The 18464-nt window shown below is 49.9% G+C and overlaps 3 protein-coding genes across 10 annotated transcripts in view; 2 read left to right on the forward strand and 1 right to left on the reverse strand.

Moving 5' to 3' along the window:
* LOC140077893 (uncharacterized) overlaps positions 1–8263 on the forward strand; it is a 39969-nt gene extending 31706 nt beyond the window's left edge. For 4 of the 7 annotated variants that reach the window (XM_072125486.1, XM_072125483.1, XM_072125485.1 and 1 more), the window contains 9 exons: positions 872–1050; positions 1460–2161; positions 3090–3266; positions 3341–3413; positions 3504–3668; positions 3822–4015; positions 4693–5012; positions 5138–5249; positions 5883–8263. In XM_072125486.1, coding sequence (XP_071981587.1) covers positions 872–1050; positions 1460–2161; positions 3090–3266; positions 3341–3413; positions 3504–3668; positions 3822–4015; positions 4693–5012; positions 5138–5249; positions 5883–6009 — 2049 coding nt within the window. In that variant the 3' untranslated portion in view covers positions 6010–8263. The remainder of the gene's footprint in view (positions 1–871; positions 1051–1459; positions 2162–3089; positions 3267–3340; positions 3414–3503; positions 3669–3821; positions 4016–4692; positions 5013–5137; positions 5250–5882) is intronic. The other 3 variants (XM_072125488.1, XM_072125489.1, XM_072125487.1) reach the window with 3 other exon arrangements.
* Positions 8264–8344: 81 nt separating this feature from the next.
* COQ4 (coenzyme Q4) lies at positions 8345–11997 on the reverse strand. Of its 2 annotated transcripts, XM_072125491.1 has the most exons (8): positions 11856–11997; positions 11114–11714; positions 10902–11083; positions 10306–10402; positions 9981–10083; positions 9775–9904; positions 9612–9705; positions 8345–8698 (listed from the first exon to the last, which is right to left on the reverse strand). In XM_072125491.1, the coding sequence occupies exons 1-8, from the start codon at positions 11932–11934 to the stop codon at positions 8539–8541; spliced, it is 1446 nt and encodes a 481-aa protein (XP_071981592.1). In that variant the 5' UTR covers positions 11935–11997; the 3' UTR covers positions 8345–8538. The 2 variants fall into 2 exon arrangements, with proteins under 2 accessions (XP_071981592.1, XP_071981591.1); XM_072125490.1 differs by having other exon boundaries at positions 10902–11714.
* A 410-nt stretch (positions 11998–12407) lies between these two features.
* Positions 12408–18277, forward strand: EDF1 (endothelial differentiation related factor 1). The gene is made up of 5 exons (XM_072125495.1): positions 12408–12594; positions 16542–16593; positions 16830–16990; positions 17672–17765; positions 17846–18277. Exons 1-5 carry the CDS (start codon positions 12517–12519, stop codon positions 17905–17907), a joined length of 447 nt encoding a protein of 148 aa, XP_071981596.1. The 5' UTR covers positions 12408–12516; the 3' UTR covers positions 17908–18277.
* The last annotated feature ends 187 nt before the right edge of the window (positions 18278–18464 follow it).

The following is an 18464-nucleotide window of genomic DNA, read 5'->3' on the forward strand; positions in this document are numbered from 1 at the left end:
TTAAAGGGTCGGTCTGCATTTAAAGGGGCGGTCTGCGATTAGTAATCCAGTCTATAGGTTGCAGGAAGGAGACCTTTAGAAGTGAATTTGGGACAGATACGTCATTGACAATCGTCCTGAATATTTCATGGTAACGGGGATGGTTACCATGAAATATCCACACCCCCAAATGGTCCTGATTTTACCAAAGTTAAATACAGTCTCTCACATTCATTTATTACATCTTAGAAAGCTGAACAGAAGGGCCTGACTACACCCGATAACACGCATCCCTCTCCTCTGTACTGACAGCCAATCATCATTGTGGACTAAGGTCATGTGACACTATGCCGCTAGGCTGCCCCCTGCTGGCCTGTAGTGGGTATAACGCCATACAATAATGCAGGTCCGATCACCTTGAAATAACCTTGGACGCCAAATTTGAACACTTAGTATCACATGTTTCTCAGTAAAACTAACGACTCCTCTCCATTAATTAATCACAATGTGACATTTTGCGGGTGACTTAACCAGGAATGCGCTGCCCCCGCCATAGACTTATGTATCGTCTCCAGTCACTGATCGGTGCCGTACGCTGCGGAGAGTCTTCACGAGACCTCAGTATCTCCCATCCCCATGGAGACCCCCATAAATACTTTACTGGTGACAGTGGTGTCACTGGGAATCCTTTATAGCAGGAGATACATTTACCATGGAGACCATTGTCAGGAGGAAAGACAATGATATGTGTGCAGGAGTGGGACAATGACCATGGAGGCTTGGAACGGATCCGACATCTCGGGGCGTATATACTGACGCCATAATGTATTCTAGCTATATGGACGCCTGTGTCTGAACACTGCTCTAACCGTACCTTATATTGTGTCCCTAGAATATCGCAGCGTCACACACAGCCGGGGAGGAGCTGCTGCAGGAGGTGGAGGCGACGCTACAGAACCTCCAGCGCCTGCCCCAACCCGATCCTCCAACCGCAAAGATACTGGAGTCTGGATCTGTAATGGTGACCTGGAAGGAGCATAGACCCCACAGCGGCCTCACCATCACCTACAGGTCAGGGACACCCAAGACAGAACAATAGAAACCCAAAAATGCAACAAACTACTCCATTCACACCCAAAGCTGCATTTACATTGCCACGGGCATCTGCAGTGCATTGTGGGAGCACTCCTCTAAAGTCATGTGACAATCAGCAGAGAAGAGTTATTTGTACCTGAGATGAGTCAAGTTTAGAGGCTGCAGGAGGAAAGTCATTTCACAACCTCCTCCATCTTCTATAGCACCTAGACACATGCCGATGGTGTAATTTTTAAGATACAAATATCATCTTATACCTGGTTCTGTAGCTCTCAGAACCACGATCCCAATAAATCCTGAAAGCTGAGACTCGTATGTTTAGTATGGTGATGGGTTCCCTTTTTGTATGTATAGCTGAGCCTCTCATCTTCCCTTGTGTCCACAGCCTGTATGATGGTGAGCGTCTCCTGTACCATGGACCTTCCTTCTCGTATGTTATACCTCACTGTAAGTCGGGTCATCATCATCTGAAAGTAGTTATGGAGACAGAAGGAGACCGCGGCCCGGCCAGCGCCATCACATTGGTGACTGTGGAGGAGCCACTGCCCGGCTGCCCCAGGGATTTACAAGTGGTGGGACGTACAGCCACGAAAGTGAAGTTATCCTGGAGCCCGCCTGCAGAGCCCGCTACAGGGGTGAAGTACGTGGTGTACAGAGAGGACACCCTGGTGGAGACCACCTCCGATCTGACCTGTATTGTGGGCGGCCTGGAGCCCTCCACCAGCTATACCTTCAGTGTCTGCTCCTGTAACTCCAGGGGTCACAGTCCCAGAGTCCCCCTGACCACCAGGACCATGGACAGGGGTGACCACGCTCCGGACAGACTCACGCTCTACGTCATCGGTCGCAGTGAAATGTTCATCACTTGGGAAGGGCCCAAAGATCCCATCGGCAGGTTCTTCAATTATGAACTGAGCATGAATGGGAAATCTGTGTATCTGGGGACTGAGCGTTCCTACACCGCCCGCCGCCTGACACCCAGCACCGAGTACACCTGCACCGTGTGCGCCATCACCAGCGAGGGGCGCTACGAGAGCCGCCCTGTCACCAAGCGCACCGCCAGGGACGAATACAGCAACCTCCACAAGTATGTACCCAGCCGCACACCGTACAGAGAAGGCAATGGGGAAGGGGGGGGGGGGGTGCATTGTGGCCAATAACGGCCCAATCCAAAACCCAAACTTCATCAATCAGCATGAAATCTGGATGTTCTGCTGATGTTACAGAATAAGTGGTTTCCTTTATATAATTTTTCTACTTGATGTCCATAAACTTGTCCATACAAGTCTTGGGGCCACTGTATGAGGGGCCACAGTCACCCCCCCCCCCTCCTTCCGTGTTACTCACTGCCGCGGGTTCCTGTATAATCTCCATAATCCGACTGTATATAATCCTCTCACATCATCTTTAAGAATAAATCTCCATCACGTAAAGATTATGCAGGGAGCCGGCTGTGACGAGATCCCGTTATTATACCCCAGGTTTATACTGATGGATCTTTATTACAGGTCATCAGTATAGCGCCTCCCTCTGGCTGGGTATATAAATATTGACTGAGATTATATACATTGACTGAGAGGCGCTGGATCGGCACCGGACTTTGTCAGGTCATAATGGTACAAGTTTATAGACACCGGGAAGTAGATGGAAGAAGCGTAAGGATAAGGACAGGGTGTAAATCCAGTGATGTAACAACACAACAAAGCTGAATATATTCCCATAAGTACTATATTAAAATATCTACAAGAAACGACATAGAATCAATGATAAATGTGGTCCAAGAGATCGCTATATACATAGTATTCATGTAGTGTAACATTCATGTATCCATGGAATATATATTCCAGGTTGTTGTGGATTTACACTCTTTTTCCTTTTATGGCCTTTCTTCAAATTCTGGTTATGTGGATGTACAGGACAAGTTGCCATATTAAGAAAGTGGGATGGATCCCCCATTGCCCTACAGTCCTGTACACGGCTTATTATATGATCACTGATCCTTTATTCTCTGATAGAAGCCAAGCAGCCGGCAGTCGCCACGCACCCAGCTCGCCCACCGCAGAGGCTCCAGATCACAGTGAGAAGCCGTCCAGGAGGAGCTCACTCACTAAGAGCCAGAGTGTGCGGCTGGTCATGAGCAAGCAGAACCGCAAGGCTAAAAGAGACGGCAAAGTCCTCTCCCCCGCAAGACGGTACGTGAGGATAGTGAGGATGAGCGTGACAGGTAATGACATCCAGGGCTCTGATATATCCTGTGTCTGTCTAGGAGAGACTCCATCATGTCCTGGACTGCAGAACCGAGTGACAGCCCCATCACTAGTCCATCATCTCTGACCAAGGTAAGTGTGCGCTTATACCCACCTGCAGATGCCCGGTCTATATGGGGTATGACGGGGGTTATACAGCGGATCGTCTCTATAATCCAACAGGCTTTCTTTTGCTTTGCCCAGCCCTCATCTCCCAGTGACATCACCCCAGGACAGAACAATAGAAACCCCCAGGAAACCCAAAAATGCACCGAACAGACAGAAGGCAGCGGTGACCCTCAGCGGGAGCAGTCTCCAGGGAGGAATCCTGCTGCAGCCTCTCCAAAGGTACAGACCAGACTTCAGAGCTGCATTCAGAGTTCTGCTGTTAGGGCCACACATCCTGTGTCCTGCGGCACAGCTATCTGGGAGTCTTTAGTGTGCAGCTTTGGTTGTGACTGGAGTTTCTATGTTGTGATTTATTCCATCATCACATTACAGCCTACAAAGCAGACACCGGATATACAGTCTTGTCCATCACCGGAAGCCAAGAAGCCTCAGAGTGCGCTGGGATTTCGGCTGACGCCTATCGCCTCCCTCTGCAACCTGGAGCCGAAGTATCTACTACACAGTAGAGCCAAGACAGAGAGTGAACTCCTCAGGCCGACCCTCCAGGACGGACCCCTACCACCAAGGTAGGTCTAGAATTCAAATTTCTGCATGGAAGCGGGTGTTCCCGGTGCTCGGTCGGACCACGCACAAGATTTATCATGCAAAGTCCGACAGAAATGTGTTGCAAGCCCCATGTTAAAGATGCACCCAAAAAAAGTTGGTGCACTCATTCAGGGCAGTGCAGGGGGCACCAGAATCCTGAATCTGGCACCCCTGCACACTACACAGGACACTGCACATGGTAAGTACATCCTGCACTGCTCTTAGTAAATGAGCCCCATTGTGTGCAGATTCTATAAAGAGATCGATATGGTGGCATCTTCGTCACTGTCATAGCCCCAGGTCCATCCAGCATCCACATAAGGCTCACAAGCTTTATTTTAGCGATGATTAAAGGGGCTGTTCAGCACCTGAAAGCCATATAGGTAACACATGAAAGCGCATCTGTCTATAGGTTAAGTCCGGTATTGCAGTTCTGTTCCACTTACTTATGTAGGGGCGACCTTCAATACCAGACACGGCCGTAGATATGTGTGGCGCTAGTAGAAAGCAGACATGTTACTCTACACATGGACATCTCCTTTAAGCTTGTCACTTGGGAAGGACATGCTGAGATCTGTAGTTCTCCATATGCTGCTGATAACATATCAAATGCTAGATAGACCTTTAACCCTTTCCTATCTGTCTGCTCTGTCCACAGCCTCATCCAGGAGTGTCCCAGAGTGTTGGAGAATGACAGATGTTCAGTCCAGAAGAAAACCCTACAGCCAGTGCGAGGTGAGGGGTCTGCTCGGGACCACCACATGGGAGACCGTCATTTGGACAGATGTAAGAACCTCCTTACAATCCCAGCAGATCCCATTGTGCGGTACAGGCACCGGAGCCTGAGGGTCAACGCCTGGGACACCACTGCCGAGAAAAAATGGTACAAGTTTTCTGCCACTTGTCCCCTGACTCCTAGTGAGGACGCCGTGTCACACCTATCCAGCACGTCCAGGAGCCTTCAACCCCGCGCTGCCGGTGAGACCTTGTGCTTAGGATCCTCAGGATTGTAATATTCTACTGACTGTATAAGTTCTGACCATGGCCCAAAGCCCGAGGCTGCACTAGTGAAAGGTTCTGAGTCTCCACATGGTTCTCCCCAGGTCCCCTGGACGGCAGGCGTCACTCCTGGTCCCACCTCCGATCCGACGTGTCCTCTCTCCAGGGTCTCAAAGGCGCAGAAGAGAAGTCAGTGGAGTCGCTGCGAGGACAGAGGTAGGAGGGGAGATCCCAGTCAGAATTGTAAGGGAAGATTCACATTGTCCAGAATCTAGTCCAAGACAATGGGACAGAATAGGAATTTCTGAACCCCAACAAATAGCTTGAACCCCCTTTAAAGTGCTATAAACTCTTAGGATAGGTGATCAGTATTAGATAGGTGGGAGTCCAACACCCATCATCCCTGCTGATCCTCGCTGTTATGAAGGTGGTAAATACACATCATGTCCATCTGTCCCATTCAAGCAAAGGACCCAACCAACTCCATCTACTACACGATACATGTCAGGCTGGGAGGAGGCTGCATCCTGTGGGGTCCTGGATCTGAACTCTATGACCTTACACCAGGACAAGTAAATAAGGAATAAGGACTGGTCTGACCTCCAGTATCATATGCATGTGTGTGTATGTATATATATATTTTGCAGGGTGCAGGCAGCTATAAGGTCAAGGAAATGGCTTCCTCCCAGCTCTCATATTTGATGGGACAAATATTTAATTTATTTAATGATTAGCAGATAATAGACGTTTTAAGCTGAGTCTGACATTACCAAAAACAGTGACAAGGCACACAAAGGGTGAAAAACTAACAAAAAGGAGAAACCTCTTGTTTTAATTTTTTTTATCCAGGAACAAAGCACTTTTACCCGGAGCTTTTCAGAAGGGTCTTCATGTCCTAATCGGAGAATCTGGGGTGACGTTCCGACTCCCACCTGCCCCCATCAGCATCGCCCAGAGGGTCCGTCCCCACCACTGAATGCAGCACCCAGGGCTCAGAATTACCAGGAGGGTCCATCCCCACCACTGACAGCAGAACCAGGGGCTCAGAATTACCAAGAGGGGCCGTCCCCACCACTGACAGGAGAACCACGGGCTTGCCCAGAGGGTCCGTCCCCACCACTGACAGCAGAACCAGGGGCTCAGAATTACCAAGAGGGGCCGTCCCCACCCCTGACAGCAGAACCAGGGGCTCAGCATTACCAAGAGGGGCCGTCCCCACCACTGACAGCAGAACCAGGGGCTCAGCATTACCAAGAGGGGCCGTCCCCACCACTGACAGCAGAACCAGGGGCTCAGAATTACCAAGAGGGGCCGTCCCCACCACTGACAGCAGCACTATGGGCTCAGAATTACCAAGAGGGGCCATCCCCACCCCTGACAGCAGAACCAGGGGCTCAGCATTACCAAGAGGGGCCGTCCCCAACCCTGACAGCAGAACCAGGGCCTCAGAATTACCAAGAGGGTCCGTCCCCACCACTGACAGCAGAACCAGGGGCTCAGCATTACCAAGAGGGTCCGTCCCCACCCCTGACAGCAGAACCAGGGGCTCAGCATTACCAAGAGGGTCCGTCCCCACCACTGATGCAGCACCACTGGCGCTTGGCATGGATCTCATCAGGAAGTCTCCCCTATAATTTCACAGTGCGTCACTGTAACCCAAACACTCACACCCCCCAATCATCATCACAGGGGATCTGAGTGTTCAGGTGTCACGTTAGGCGCCAAAATCTGCTGCAACCTGTTATTATAGAAACAATGGCGACTGAGGAGGGAGGCAAAGACTGTTACAGGACAGGAGGGGTCTATAGGAGGCTGCACAACTAAAATCAACCCAGGTGTGAACCCCCATGTTCATCTCTTCTATAAAGTTGTTAAATACTCAAAAGTTTCAGTTTATGGTTTTCTGGAAAAATGTGGCTGCCATTACAGCGGTCACCCAGCTTTCCCGGGCTCCTGATGTGAGTGGTGTAACCCCCCATTTATCAGTGCAGTCAGTAGTGTGCAGAGTGCAGCCCTGTCTTCATGAATCTGGCGCCCCCTGAGCTGCTCTGGATGTGGGCACAATCTTCGTTTAGTTGCACCTTTAACATGCGATACAATTCTGTCAAGTCTCTGTGGTACGATCCGACTCTGCCCTGGATGCCCCTTTAGGTGCACATTTTTCACAGATCAGCAGTGACACAAAACTGGCGCAGACACTTTATCAATACATGTACAAGCAGATATTACATGTTTCAGTGCAAAGTCAGGCAGAAAACTGTCCCTAACACCCTAAATGGGGTTTCCTCCCACAAAGACGAGTTTCTTGTATGTACTCAGGATAACAAAATATCAAATTCTCTAATTCACTGTTATTAACAAAAATGCAGCCTTTCACAGATATAATTCAAACCTGTCTCTCAGTCCTGCTGTGCACAATTTCAGTAGCCCCTAGACACAACCCTGTAACTTCTGACTTAGGGTTGGGGAGCCGCCATCTTGGATTTCTGTGTGACGCCGTGCGGCGGAGTTTCTGTCTCTCTCTGCACTGTGTCTGTAGCCCCGCCCCCTGCAGTACAGGGCGGAGTTCACACTGACACTCATCACTTCCTGCCAGCAAACACATTGCGAGGAGAGAGAAGATGCAAACTACAAGCAGATAAGGTATCCAGGGGAAGAGGGAGGCAGGCACATATCTATGAGAACACAGATGTAGCACAGCAGACAGTGTAACAGTCTCTGTGTAATAAGACAGATCAGAGATGATGAGATGCCTATCTCTCATACTATGTGTTAGTACAATGTCAAAAGCCAGATGAAAGTGTATATACACCTGTACCCTGATAATCTAACCACATAAGAACTAGAGGAATCATGAAGTGTCTGCTCAGAGATTCCCCCCCACCCCACACTCTGGAATAATACACTGACCATCACCGAGTGATAGGAGCTAAAACAGCAATAACACTGAGTAACATTGTAAAGTAAGGGGATAAAAATGATCTTTATTGTGTAAACATCACTAGGGGGTTAAGAGTTGAGAAATTTTTTTTGTGGGAAATAAGTGTGAGCCAGTATGTGAATATCTCTGGCATGGGGTCAGGAGAATTATCTGCACCCCCTGATCAGGACAGATGGCACCCGCTAAACCTGCCGGGATCCAGCACCTGGTACTGATCCAAGGGCCGGATACTTGGCTGTGAAGCAGAAGATATCTAAGCGCTTGATTCCTACCTCCTGCTGAGGTGTCATGATATTGAGAAGCCACCAGATGGCGCTGCGGGTGGACTGGTATAACCTGGTGTGCGGTTTCATTAAACCATATGGCGGTATCTGGTCTCAGCATCATCAGATACGTATCAAAAATATTTATTTCCTTAATAATTACAGAATTTGCTTCATAATTTGAAAATTTCATAAAAATGAAATACAATATAATACAAGATTGAGACAATCAAACTTATAACAGATCTGTATTACCCAGGCTGCACTGCAGTCACTCGGGGTGACCAGGGGGGGTCTATGCTCAGACCTTGATGGTAGGAGGGGGCAGGATCCCCATCTCTTCTCTCAATGACTCCACCGTCTGCTCCCAGCGCTTCTCGTAGTAAAAGTTAAGAACGCAGCGAGTGTTGCGACCGCTCTGCACGGCCCAGGGGACCAACTCCAGCAATTTCTTCTTCCTCCTAAAAAGATCACAACAGCGTAAGAAATGTGGACACCAGACTGATACATTGTAACAAACTGATACGGGAGAGATTTCAAGCAGACACAAGATTGTTACAATGTATCAATCTGGCATATGGGGCTTATTTACTAAGGGTCCGAATCGCGCATTTTCGTCAGGTTTCCCAAATTTTTCTGGGGTGTGGCCATCGGAAAACCCGACGGATTCGGAAAAACCGCGGAATTAAAAAAAAATTAAAAAAATTGTGTCGCAAGAATAGCACTCACATACACCGGGACGAAGAAGGCGAACTCTGGCGGACCTCGGCGCAGCAGCGACACCTGCTGGATATCGGGTGCACAACCTTAGTGAATCCCGGCAGAATCCCAATCAGCGTTGGAGAACGCGCCGCTGGATCACAACTGGACTGGTTAAGTAAATCTGCCCCAATGTGTCAGACTGGTGTCCACACAGACTAATACAAGTCGTCACAATGTGTCAGACCGACATCAACACAGACTAAGGCTACATTCACATCGCCGTGGCGTGCCGTACCATAGCACGGCGGGCACACGGCGCCGCTGCTCACCACGCCCCTCTCCATAGAGGAGTATGGTGCCGTATGCCCAGAAAAGATGGGATATGTCCTATCTTTTCCCGGGGTACGGAGCAGTGTGGTGCCGCACGTGAAATGCACCGCACCCCTCCCGTAGGGCGCTGTGCGCCCATTGCCATCTATGGGGGACGTATATCGGCCCTACATGCATCCCCATACGGCAGTGTGAATGCAGCCTAAGAATGAATATTCTGATTCACTGACAGTAAGCAGAGATATTTAAAGTGGTGAAGACATAACAATTTTCATTATGTTGATTGGGACAAGGACATGACAGCACAGTGTGCACAGGGCCCGCCATGCTGTGTGATCCTACCTGGTGCTGAGGCGCAGTGGCCCAAACACAGCTCCCAGCATGCACATGGGCAGCCCGGTCTGGACGGCTTCATACCACTTGACCACAACTTCTCCTGAGGGGAAAAACAATGGGATCAGTGACATCAGTGTCATCTACCTCCCAGCGGGGTCTCTGCACTCACCTAGCATGTTAGTCGGCATCCCCAGCAGGGTGTGCATTAGGTCATGAACTTCCCGGTAGCGCTGGGCCACGTACGCCAGCTCCTCGTCATCCACAAACCTCACCGGCATCCGGGTGTCGGGCGTCACTTTCTATGGCAAGACACAAGTCATTGTGGATGTGACCGGACTACAAGCACTATGGTTCATCCTCTGTCGCTGCACTTACATTCACATCTAAGAATCTGATGTATTCTCTGCCGAATGTCCCATCAGGCAACTCTCTGAAGTGAGCAATATCCAGGTTAGACATCCGAATGCGTGGGCGCTCCCTGCGGGGACAAGAAATGCCCATTAATTGGCAAACTGAGAAACAGCACACATCTTATTCTCCAGTCACTACCAAAGCTGCATTCACAGATCTGCTGCCTGCCCCATGTACTGTTCCCAGGAGTAACTCTCAGCATATGTCACATACAAGCAGCAAGGCAGGACTGGGAATGCAGCTCTGGATGTGACTGGAGTAGGTTGGCCTTATGGATGTGATGACTTACTGTAGGATCTGCGCCCCCTCTGGGTCATTCCTCATTCTTTCTCTCATATTCTGTAGGGCCAGGATACCGGTGGTCTCCCCGAGCACAGCAATCATATCTGGGGAGGGCAAGACACAAAACATGACCAAATCCAACTTCAGGGACCACCACGGGTCCTGGATCACGGCCTGCAGCTTTTATACCCTCAGAGTGTGAATGTCCTTCTCATCATGGTGAGCTCAATCTATGGAGTCTCCAAGAAGACAGATCTGACATCTTATCTACAGTCAGGACACCTCCTTGAAGAGTCTGAACACTGATGAAAATTTACACCAGGATATAAAATATGTCACTGGACAAGATTCCTTTTTATTTGTGTGTATACAGCTCTGGGGGAGCCGAGTCTGTCCTGTGAAATGTCAATCCATGTGAATTCTTTTTTAAGAATCTTCTAATCCCCTAAGTACTGCTATGCGTCCCCTTGGTAACAGACTACAAACAAGACTTATGCAGTCTGATGCCCTGCTACTGCCTGAGTGGACGGGGAGAATACGACAAAAGGATCTGACTACACAGGGGATGTTTGTAGTCTGTTATAGGATGAGGCAGGTCCTTACCGTGTCTGTAGGGGTCATACAAGGACATGAAGGCCGAGCCGGCGGACAGCAGCATCTTCTGCAGGGGATTGGTGGGGATATGGTGCGGGTACAGGCCCCGGGGGTCATGGTCTCCTGGTGGATCCTCCGCTGGGATGTCATAGGCCTGGGAGGTGCGGGATCGGACCCCTGTGATGTCATAGGCCCGGGAGCGGACCCCTGTGATGTCATAGGCCTGGGAGGTGCGGGAGCGGACCCCTGTGATGTCATAGGCCTGGGAGGTGCGGGAGCGGACCCCTGTGATGTCATAGGCCTGGGAGTGGCGGGGGCGGACCCCTGTGATGTCATAGGCCTGGGAGGTGCGGGAGCGGACCCCTATGATGTCATAGGCCTGGGAGGTGCGGGAGCGGACCCCTATGATGTCATAGGTCTGGGAGGTGCGGGATCGGACCCCTGTGATGTCATAGGCCCGGGAGCGGACCCCTGTGATGTCATAGGCCTGGGAGGTGCGGGAGCGGACCCCTGTGATGTCATAGGCCTGGGAGTGGCGGGGGCGGACCCCTGTGATGTCATAGGCCTGGGAGGTGCGGGAGCGGACCCCTATGATGTCATAGGCCAGGGAGGTGAGGGAGCGGACCTCTGTGATGTCATAGGCCAGGGAGGTGAGGGAGCGGACCCCTGTGATGTCATGGGCCTGGGAGGTGCGGGAGCGGACCCCTGTGATGTCATGGGCCTGGGAGTGGCGGGAGCGGACCCCTACGATGTCATGGGCCTGGGAGTGGCGGGAGCGGACCCCTGTGATGTCATGGGCCTGGGAGTGGCGGGAGCGGACCCCTGTAAGAGAAGACATCAGTAAAATGCACATAGATATTATTCTCACCACCACATGGCGGATCTACTGGTCACATGACTGTAATTATTTGGGTGACCTCCCCTTGGGGTCATCCAGGGTCAGGCTGAAGTTTATGGACTCACCCTGGTAGAGAGGAGGAGCAGCAAACCTCAATGTCCTCCCCCCTGGGCCCAGCAGCAGCCCCCTGACCAGCAGCCCCATCCCCTCCCTGCAGAGCACACTGGGGGCTGTAGTCCAGCAGCAGGAAGAGCTACACAGAGTGAAACCTACGGCAGCCGGCGAGGTCCAAATCACTCTATTCTTCAGCTCAGCGCCCCCTTGTGGGCCCACGGGTACTGCAGCTCCGGATTACATCAGTTATCACGAGTCACGTCCCGAACATCCAAGGGTTAATGAGTTGTTTATGTTCCTCTTACATCAGCTAATAGGATACGAGAGCGACAGTGACCGCAGCCAATCAGAAGCCGCTATGTCCAGGCAGCTCCTTACTTTATACCCAATCCGCAGTTGTCGATAGACACAACCAATCCACGCCTCGCGTTCTGGCGGCGTACAACCAATCAGCGCCATTCTTGGTATTAAGCCCCAGCCTTCCAGATCTTTCCTCAGGACTGAGCCAATGAGCGGACAGGGAGGTGTCCCGCCAATCAGCGCGTGGATCTGGCTGACTGATGGCTGAGTTAGCGAATAGGAAGGCCGGGGAGGCGGGGTCTGGAGCTGCGGCCGTCGTCGTGTAGTGTCGGGACTTGTTGGTGAAGCGTCTGCTGAGGGAATAGACGAGAAATGGCGGAAAGCGACTGGGACACCGTGACCGTTCTGCGGAAGAAGGGCCCGACCGCCGCGCAGGCCAAGTCCAAGCAGGTGGAGTGTGGGGACGGGGGAACTACCTCAGAGACCCCCCCTATATCTATATACACATGGCAGGGAGACTTACCTCAGAGACCCCCCCTATATCTATATACACATGGCAGGGAGAGACTTACCTCACAGACCCCCTATATCTATATACACATGGCAGGAGACTTACCTCACAGACCCCCTATATCTATATACACATGGCAGGGAGAGACTTACCTCACAGACCCCCTATATCTATATACACATGGCAGGGAGACTTACCTCAGAGACCCCCCCTATATCTATATACACATGGCAGGGAGACTTACCTCAGAGACCCCCCCTATATCTATATACACATGGCAGGGGGAGACTTACCTCAGAGACCCCCCTATATCTATATACACATGGCAGGAGACTTACCTCACAGACCCCCTATATCTATATACACATGGCAGGGAGAGACTTACCTCACAGACCCCCTATATCTATATACACATGGCAGGGAGACTTACCTCAGAGACCCCCCCTATATCTATATACACATGGCAGGGGGAGACTTACCTCAGAGACCCCCCTATATCTATATACACATGGCAGGGGGAGACTTACCTCACAGACCCCCTATATCTATATACACATGGCAGGGGGAGACTTACCTCAGAGACCCCCTATATCTATATACACATGGCAGGGGGAGACTTACCTCACAGACCCCCTATATCTATATACACATGGCAGGGGGAGACTTACCTCAGAGACCCCCTATATCTATATACACATGGCAGGGGGAGACTTACCTCACAGACCCCCTATATCTATATACACATGGCAGGGGGAGACTTACCTCAGAGACCCCCTATATCTATATACACATGGCAGGGGGAGACTTACCTCACAGACCCCCTATATCTATATACACATGGCAGGGGGAGACTTACCTCAGAGACCCCCCTATATCTATATACACATGGCAGGGGGGGGGACTTACCTCACAGACCCCCTATATCTATATACACATGGCAGGGGGGGGACTTACCTCACAGACCCCCTATATCTATATACACATGGCAGGGGGGGGACTTACCTCACAGACCCCCTATATCTATATACACATGGCAGGGGGACTTACCTCACAGACCCCCCTATATCTATATACACATGGCAGGGGGACTTACCTCACAGACCCCCCTATATCTATATACACATGGCAGGGGACTTACCTCAGAGACCCCCTATATCTATATACACATGGCAGGGGACTTACCTCAGAGACCCCCTATATCTATATACACATGGCAGGGGGAGACTTACCTCACAGACCCCCTATATCTATATACACATGGCAGGAGGAGACTTACCTCAGAGACCCCCCCTATATCTATATACACATGGCAGGGGGAGACTTACCTCACAGACCCCCTATATCTATATACACATGGCAGGGGGACTTACCTTACCAGTGACACCCCCGAGAGGAGCCCCTATGTATAAACACATGGATGATTAGGGGACCTTACCCTAGTGACCTCTCTATCTATATCTCTCTCTCTCATGCTGTGTGTATATATATATATATATATATATTATATTTCAGTTGAAACCAGAATATTAAGACATTTTTATTACTTTCTGCAAAGTCAAAAGTTTCCATCCACTAAGTCGTACAAGTCTGGTTCATCCTTCGGTGCAATTTCCAGAAACCTGAAGTTGCTTGGTTCATTTGTACAAACATGAGAACACATGACTGTGCAGCCATCGTACAGCTCAGGAAGGAGACGGGTTCTATGTCCCAGAGATGAACCTGCTGGGGCCCGAAATGTGCAGAACAAAAGCCAAAGCCGGTGTGAAGCTGCTGAGGCTGGGGAGTCATTATCCACAGTGACGAGTCCTGTATCACACGGGCCGGAGGCCACTTTATTAGGAAGAAGCCATCACTCCAAAGACGCTGAAAAATGCAGAACCTTACACAGGAACAGCAACCTTCATATCTGGAGACTTGTCCTGCGGTCTGATGGTCATGTTATGTTATAGGGAGAAGCCTGAGAACATCCTCCAACTGTGACCCCTGGGGGGCAGCGTCATGTTGTGGGGTGACATGAGCACAGGACATTATGTGGCAAATACCGGAGAACACCCCAGGAAGGTAAAGCTCGGGAGTCTTCCAAATGCTCAATGGCTACTGCCAAACTGGTTACAGAGTGCCTGAGGGGGTCGGCCACTGTACATCTTGGTTTTTGTAATGTGTGTGGGGGGCAGGATGTTAAGTAACTTACCATTATATTACTAGTTCTGCTCCACTTTCTTGATATGCGACGCCTCCTGTCTTTTACCTCATCATTCAGACAATCCTGTACATAAAATGGCCGCAGATGGAGGGTCATGTGATCTCATCTGTCCATGAGCAATCACCCTGCCAGGACTTTGGTCTGAATACTATCATAAGGTCCTGGCAGGGCAATTGTTTATGGGCAGATGGACATCACATGACCCTCCACCCCCCAGCCATTTTATGGTCAGGATTGTTGTCTGATGAGGGAAAAGACAGGAGGCTCGAAGTTGCACATGAACAAAGTGGGGCAGAACTGTTAATAGATGTATATTGGGAAATTACCAAATATCCTGCCCAACACACACTACAAAAAACATGAGGTAAAGTGGCCATCCCCTTTCAGAATAGCGGTCAATGTATTGGAGTGGCCATCGCAAAGCCCTGATTTCAATCCTACTGACAATTTTTGGGCAAAGCTGAAAAGATAATGTTTTACCCAAGTCATACAGTTTTAGGCTCCTTTCACATGAGTGGATGCTATACCTGGGCATTGCGTATGTTCAGCTGGAGGGGTGAGCGCTCCTCCCCTCTCCATAGCGAGATGAGCTGCTGGCCGTAGAGCGCGCTCTTTTTTCCTAGCAGCGGCTCAGTACAGTGACACTTGTGTGTGGTGCTTGCTGTGCACAGTGCTCTCCTATGGCGGCAGTATGATGGCTGCCGCTCATACACCTACCACATGGCTCCCATATACGGTCATCTGAAAAAGGGACCTTAGGACAATGGTAGCTAATACTAATGAAATGGATGGAAACTTGTGACGTTTGTATTACTTTCTGCAAATTCTCTTTCTGCATTCTGTCACTATTATACATGCAAGTTTTTATATGGTGTATGGAAACTTCTGGGTTCAGTATATATGCTTGTGGCAGTTCTGTGTCTCCTGCCTCTATATTGTACAGCATTCGCCTGGTGAGGCCTGGAATACTCTGCTCCTGGCACATCAAGAGCATTGCTCATCATATAGATCAGCGGTGCCTGTGATGTTCTGTGGATACTTATCTCTGACCCTTATAGTCTCACAGCTGATGATAGCTAGAACTGAGCTCACAGATGAGTGTGTTACAATTGTATCCAGACATGAGGATTACAAGGGTCCCGTGCTGGGATGGTTAGGGAGAGCAACTGAGCTATGACCTAGCCTGCTATTGTAGATATAGGGGGAAGATGCTTTCATCTCCTCCTTCCCTGCTGGTGAGGCAGAAGATCATGGCGAGACCCCCAAATGCAGAATTAGCTTTCATTACAAAGTGCGAACAATCTCAGCCGATTAGTAATGTTTACTGAGGGCTGCTGCCTCCCCATGTTCATGTGTATGCTGTATTATCATGGAGGGGTCCTGTAAGGGTGGTCCCTCCTGATCCCCAGCTTAATGGTGAGATTAGGTAATTGATAACTTTATTATGGGGACTTCAGCGGCAGAACTTGGTTCACTTCTATGGGACTGTGAGATGAATGTAATGGTCCTCGCACATGGGACCCCATCCATCTGTGCTGGGGGGCAAGTACATGTAGGACCCCCGTAACAAGTAGCAGATTTATGTGGAGGTTGTGTTATGAGTGGTGACCTTATTGGGGACATTCCTCCACCCACCATGTTATATAGGATCATCTCTGATATCTCATGTCTTGTGTCTCACAGGCAGTGACTGCAGCTCAGAGAAGGGGAGAAGAGCTGGAGACCACCAAAAAATGTAAGTGTCACAAGCACGAAGGATTGCGCATTATTCCACCATTGGACCCTCAAAGAACATGTTGCTCTGTACTGTCAGGGGTTTGTGAGCCCCTCCTCTTTAACCAATTTTAATATATTTGGGAGTGGTGGTGGGGGGGGGGCTGGACTATTAAGTCTGAAAAACTATAGAGACTGTAGGTTTGTAGGATTACACTTCTTCCCTAAACTTGTGCGTTTCCATCCCTCGGTCCCCAGGGTCTGCAGGACAGAACAAGCAGCACGTCATCACAAAGAACACGGCCAAGCTGGACAGAGAGACGGAGGAGCTGCACCATGACAGAGTGACCCTAGAGGTCGGCAAAGTCATCCAGCAGGGCCGACAGTCCACCGGCTTGACGCAGAAGGACCTGGCCACGGTGAGCACCGCGAGAACTATATTACCTCTCAGATATGATACCAGGGGGCCCTGACCTTCTCGTGACTATCCTCTATTGAATGTGATTACTGCCCAGTAATTCCACAGGGGCTGAGGCCGAAGCACAGAAGACTAAGGCTGGATTCACACAACCGTTTCCCGCCGTACCGTAGCACGGCGGGGAGAGGAGGAGGTGCGCTGCTCATCCCCGCCCCTCTCCATAGGGATACATGGCGCACTGTGCCGTATGTGCCGCACCGTACCGCTCCAGTAGGGCGCTGTGCGCCCATTGCCGTCAATGGGGGGAGGGGGGGGGTGTATGTTGGCCGTATATACATCCCCCATGCGGCAGTGTGAATGAGGCCTAATTGTTTAGTCTGGGGGAAAAATCCTACATTAATAATGGAGGAATTTAAAAGCGGTTTTCCCCATCTCATTGTGTAGACAATGCACAATATATAAAGTTGATAGATTGAGGACCCCCAACTCTCATTTCCCCTGATCATAACTTTATAGACTTATGGATGTGTCGTCCCTGTGTATATGGTTCTCCTGATATTAGCAGAGTAGATATAACATGATTACTTCTGGTTGGACTGTTCCTATAAGTGAATGCATAAAACTTTTTGGTGTTCCTTGGGATGTTGGGTCATTATTGCTAAGAACTTTGTTCTGTTCACAGAAAATCAATGAGAAGCCGCAGGTAATTGCCGACTATGAAAGCGGAAAAGCAATTCCAAGCAACCAAGTGATGGGAAAGATAGAGAGGGCCATCGGTAAGTGTCACATCCAGGCCCCCCATGTCTGGCACCTGCTGGACTTTTACAATTTTACAAATTTCCTTCTTTTCTTCCAGGCCTCAAGCTTCGTGGGAAGGATATTGGGAAACCCCTGGAGGCCGGTCCCAAGAAAAAATGAGAACAAAGCCTCGAAATCAGTGCTCCCCAGCTGATCTCGGCCAGTCTGAGTGACTGGTGCTCTCCATTGCCAAGCAGAACACGTGGGGGTGATTGGACTATAAAGCAGATGGGACAGAATGAACGCCGTCTTCTTACTTCCTGGAAACTGTCATTAGTGCACTTCTTCCAGATCTCAATCATGAACCGCCAGGGTAGAGCTAGCTATTAGCTTTTGGGGTTTTCTTTTTTATTTTTCCCCCCTGCTGGTGGGCTGCTTATTTTATTTTGTATAATTTCAGCAGATAGGGGGCACCATCCCTCCGTTTATATAAGTTCTCACATCCTTTATTGTATGTAATTGTAAAATAAAACTATGTTCCTTCGCTGAATGTCTCCCAGAGTTTACAGAACAATAATGCATCTCCTCTTGAGGATAAGAGTGTGGGAGCAGCTGGGAGCCCCCGGGGGGTGGAACAATTACTCAAGCATGTGTACAATATAAAACACAATTTCCCAAATATGTGATACTTCTACAATTAATGCATCCCTTTTAGGGTGTAACATGACTTAGCAATG

This window comes from Engystomops pustulosus, chromosome 9 (assembly GCF_040894005.1).
Source record: "Engystomops pustulosus chromosome 9, aEngPut4.maternal, whole genome shotgun sequence".
NCBI classification, from domain to species: Eukaryota; Metazoa; Chordata; class Amphibia; order Anura; family Leptodactylidae; genus Engystomops; species Engystomops pustulosus.

Bases quoted from the DNA above. Each gene is read 5' to 3' on its own strand.
- COQ4 (XM_072125490.1), bottom strand. From the start codon at position 11,934: ATGGGGCTGCTGGTCAGGGGGCTGCTGCTGGGCCCAGGGGGGAGGACA. The intron at 10,084-10,305 runs GTAAGTCATCAC...TTGTCCCCGCAG, and splicing joins GAGGGGGCGCAGATCCTACA to GGAGCGCCCACGCATTCGGA. The intron at 9,905-9,980 runs GTAAGTGCAGCG...GTCTTGCCATAG, and splicing joins TCAGATTCTTAGATGTGAAT to AAAGTGACGCCCGACACCCG.
- EDF1 (XM_072125495.1), top strand. From the start codon at position 12,517: ATGGCGGAAAGCGACTGGGACACCGTGACCGTTCTGCGGAAGAAGGGC. The intron at 16,594-16,829 runs GTAAGTGTCACA...CTCGGTCCCCAG, and splicing joins GCTGGAGACCACCAAAAAAT to GGTCTGCAGGACAGAACAAG. The intron at 16,991-17,671 runs GTGAGCACCGCG...TTCTGTTCACAG, and splicing joins CGCAGAAGGACCTGGCCACG to AAAATCAATGAGAAGCCGCA.